Source organism: Amaranthus tricolor, chromosome 8 (assembly GCF_026212465.1).
Source record: "Amaranthus tricolor cultivar Red isolate AtriRed21 chromosome 8, ASM2621246v1, whole genome shotgun sequence".
Classification (NCBI taxonomy): domain Eukaryota; kingdom Viridiplantae; phylum Streptophyta; class Magnoliopsida; order Caryophyllales; family Amaranthaceae; genus Amaranthus; species Amaranthus tricolor.
The window spans coordinates 11784480-11788916 of NC_080054.1; the positions used below are offsets into that span (position 1 = coordinate 11784480).

A 4437-nucleotide genomic window follows, 5' to 3' on the forward strand; every position below is an offset into this window, starting at 1 on the left:
AGATTTTTATCCTTTGCCTAGGATAGAACAGCTGGTTGATTCAACTGCTGGGTATGCATTATTATCTTATATGGACGCATTTTCTGGTTATCATCAAATTTTCATGGACCTTGCTGACAAAGAAAAAACGAAATTTATATGCTTAGTAGGGGTGTTTAATTATATTATGATGCCTTTTGGTTTAATGAATGTTGGGCAACATATCAAAGGTTGATGGATAAAATTTTTAAAACTCAAAGAGGTAAGAATTTAGATGTATACGTAGACGATTCAATTGTAAAAAGCAAGACAGAAGAGGAGATGATAATAGATTTACAAGAAACATTCGATAATATGAGGAAGTATAAAATGAAACTTAATCCCAGAAAGAGCAGACATGAAATAATGAAGCTAACTGGGAGAATGACAGCCCTTTCTAGATTCATCTCCAAGTCATCTGAGAGAATAATGTCATTCTTCAAAGTTTTGAAAGGAAACAAAAATTTTGAGTGGCGTGAAGAGCAAAGCCAAACTTTCAGGCAGTTAAAAGAATAGTAACATAGTTTGCCAACTCTTGCAAGACCTATAACAGGTGAAATGCTATACCTATAACCGGCAGTTAATGAGGGAGAAAAATAAAGTTCATCTCCCGATTTGTTTTGTATGTGAATTGTTGCTGGATGCTGAAACCAGATACTCCATGATAGAGAAAGCAGCTTATGTTGTGATTGTTGCTGCCAGAAAGTTGAGACCTTACTTTGATGCACATCAAGTAATAGTCTTAACAGATCTCCCTTTAGAGAAAAGTTTAGAAAAGATTGAGAGATCTGGAAGATTGGCATAGTGGGCTGTGGAGCTGCATGGTCTGAGAGTCAAATACCAACCCAGAAAAGCAGTAAAGGGTCAAGCACTAGCTGATATTTTTACAAAATGGATAACCCAAGATGAAAGTGAAGAACCAATCTGGTAGTTGTTAACTGATGGGTCATTTAGACTTGTTGGTGCAGGGGCTGGATTGGTATTGATAATGCCATAAGGGAATGTCATCGAGTATGCTTTGAAATTTCAATTCAAAGCTACTAATAATGAAGTAGAGTATGAGGTAGTTACTACTGGGTTACAATTGTGCAAAGCTCTAGAAGTAAGGAGAATTAGTTTGAAAATCGACTCGCAATTGGTGGTGAACCAGATTCTAGGAGAATATGAAGCCAGAGATGCTAACATGCAGAAGTATTTGAAGAAAACAGAGGAACTGATCTCAGGATTTAAGGCAGTTCTTTTGAAAGACTACCTAGATCCTAGAACGAACAGGCTGATGCATTATCCAAACTGGGGAATTCAAGCATGCAAAATCTGAAAAGATTATTCCTAGTTGAGTTAAAACCTCCAAGTGCAATTCATGAAGATGTAACATCCGTCTTTAATGTTGGCAGCAATGACATCCTAGACTGGATGACAGATATCATCAAATACAAAGAAATCGGAGATCTCCCAGCAGACTCAAATTTTTCCAGAAAGCTGAAATTAAAAGCACTTCAGTTTTACATGGTGGATGAGGAGTTATACAACAAGGCCAGGAATGGACCGTTCCTGAAATGTATAACACCGTCTGAGGCAGATTACAATCGGAGAGAAGTTCACGAAGGGTGTTGTGGCCATCATTTGGGAGCTAGGGCTCGGGCACATAAAGCCATCAGAATTGGTTATTACTGGTCAACAGCAACTGAAGATGTCAAAAAGCTAGTCTAGAAGTGTGAGAACTGCCAGAAATTTGCCCCAAACATCACTAAGCCAGCATATGAGTTAAAATACATCTAAAACCAGTCCCATTCACTCAGTGTGGATTGGACCTTTTGGGACCATTCAAGCAGGCAGTAGGAAGAAAAAGTTTTTGATTGTTGCAATTGATTATTTCGCAAAAAAGATAGAAGTTGAATCACTTACAATAATCACATCTAGAAAAGTGGAAAAGTTCATTTGGCAAAATATTATCACCAGGTTTGGGCTACCAAGAGTCCTAACTCTTGATAATAGTACCCAGTTTGATTGTGCAACATTGAGAAAATATTTAGAGGATTTTAAAATTTCAGGAGCATATTCCTCTATTTGCAATCCACAGTGCAATGGGCAAGTTGAAGCTGCAAACAAGAAGATCTTAAATGGTCTGCAGAAAAAACTGAAAGATGCAAAAGCCAGATGGGTGGTTGAAATTTATGATGTCCTATGGTCATTAAGAACTACAGTGAAAGAAGCAACTAGCCAGACGCCATTCAAACTAGTTTACATATCAGAAGCGTTCCTACCAGTTGAAATAGGGGTGCAAACAATAAGAGTCAAGCATTTGAGCTAGGAAGAAAATCAAGAATCCAGACTTTTGGATCTAGAACTAATAGATGAAGTAAGAGAGAATGCGGCATGAAAGATGGCAGCCTATCAAAACAGGATTGCCAAATTATACAAAAGAAAAGTCAAATATAGATCATTCCAAGTGGGAGATTTTGTTCTCAGACATACAAAGGCCACCCAGAAAACATGAACATGGAAAGTTGTCTGAAAAACGGGAAGGTCCTTACGTAATTTCAGAAGATTGTTGTAATGGAATATACCAGTTGCTAACATCTAATGGAGAACCATTAAGACATAAATGGAACATTAGAATGTTGAAAAGATATTATTTATTATTGGGCTTGGTCATGAGATTTGCAATCCTTTTTGGCAATTAGAATTATTTGGGCCCAAAATTTTCCTTAACCCATCTTTTATTTTCAAAAAAAATAAAATAAAAAAATAATAAAAGAAAAAAAGAAAATAGGAGGGAAAGTGGCCGGCCCTATAGGACTCTTGGTGGAGTTTGTAACTCCCTTAGAGTAATGAAAGATCAAGTTAATCCCATATAATTAACCCTTCTTAATTCCTTAATCATTTTCATTTTGACATCCTTTCATTTCTAAAGTTTCCAAACATAAAAAAACATATCCTCTCAAAATTCCTCCTAATCCACATTCCTAACTCCATTACTCTTCATCATTTGGTGTTTTCCTTTACAATTGTAAGTGTAATTCTTAATCTATGTTGATTCTTAAGTTTTAATTTAAAATTCTATGATTATTATATGCTTTATCTTATAATTCATGTTTAATTTATGAATTTAAAATTTCATGTATGATTTTGGGATGTATTTTTCTATCTAAATTGATGAAGGATGTTTCTTTTTAGGTTTTTAGATATGCATATATGTGAAAAATATGATTGGTTTGTGTGATGGGTGATTTTGAAATTTATATATAAATATGAATGTTCATGTAAAAAAATGTGTGTGGTTTTTTTTATATTTGGTGGAAAAGTTATTTATTCTATTGGCTAATATGAGAAATTTATAATTTTGCTAGAGAAAAAAAAATACAAATATGTATAAAGAAATTATTGTTGAACAATGAATTTAATCTCAAAGATGGTTCATAAGAATTATATAAGTTTTTTCATTGATATTTAATAGGCAATGTACCATTTGGAATTCATTTGTTGATGAATTTTGGTAGATCTTGTAGGGTTAGGGAAATGGTAAAAAAATCTGTTTTTGGAGCACTTTTTGGCTTGAAAATAGGTTAAAAATACTTAGAGTATATTATGAATTATGAAAATTGGAACTCGGGGGTTTTGACGCCTTCCGGACGCAACGGTGAGTGTTAACATATTGTTCTGGACAGAATACTAAATCTGAATTTTATTTGATGTTATGTTCTGATGAAGTATGTTGTGTGATCATGAATTGTTTGTAAGTGTGGCTTGATGTTAGATGTGTGTGTGTGTGTACGCGCCTTGATTGTGGTTTGAGAAAGTGTGAATATATGCTTATTCCCGTATGTACGATTGAACCGTGTAGGAAGTCGATTCGTGACGGAAAGTTGATAGGTTCATTTAAGATTTGCTTTTGCTTTCTTAAGGTACGTACACGCAGTAAAACTTTGTACATCGTGGATTAGTTGTTATAAAGGAATAATAATAATAATAATAATAATAATAATAATAATAATAATAATAATAATAATAATAAAATATTGAATAAAGTATGAAGGTGATGTTATGCTTTCTTAATCAAGAGATATGATTTCAATAACTTGATGAGTAGAGGTAGTATGACCTCACTAACTTTAAAGTAGATGTAGTATGACGTCGATTGGTGGAAAGATTTTACTTGCGGTTTGTGGGGGCATTATAAACCACCACGGGGGTATGCATACTTAACCATAGGCACCGAAGTAAGGCATGTTGCCTATGGTAGAGACTTTCTTAAGGGTTAGCTCCCGCAAATGCATTGTCTTACTCTTAAGGTTTGGGGTTTGGTCCGGCAATATGGCCGGGAAAGTACAACAGTATGGCTGACTGACTCAATGAATCATTTGAAATTTATTAAAAAGCAAATATTAAACTTTAGCTGACGTATGGTAAGTTGCCATT

At 34.5% G+C, this 4437-nt stretch overlaps 1 protein-coding gene across 1 annotated transcript; it reads left to right on the forward strand.

Moving 5' to 3' along the window:
• Positions 1-213: 213 nt before the first annotated feature.
• On the forward strand, positions 214-2329 carry LOC130821541 (uncharacterized). The gene is made up of 6 exons (XM_057687331.1): positions 214-518; positions 673-751; positions 824-929; positions 1017-1249; positions 1291-1681; positions 1818-2329. Exons 1-6 carry the CDS (start codon positions 214-216, stop codon positions 2327-2329), a joined length of 1626 nt encoding a protein of 541 aa, XP_057543314.1.
• The last annotated feature ends 2108 nt before the right edge of the window (positions 2330-4437 follow it).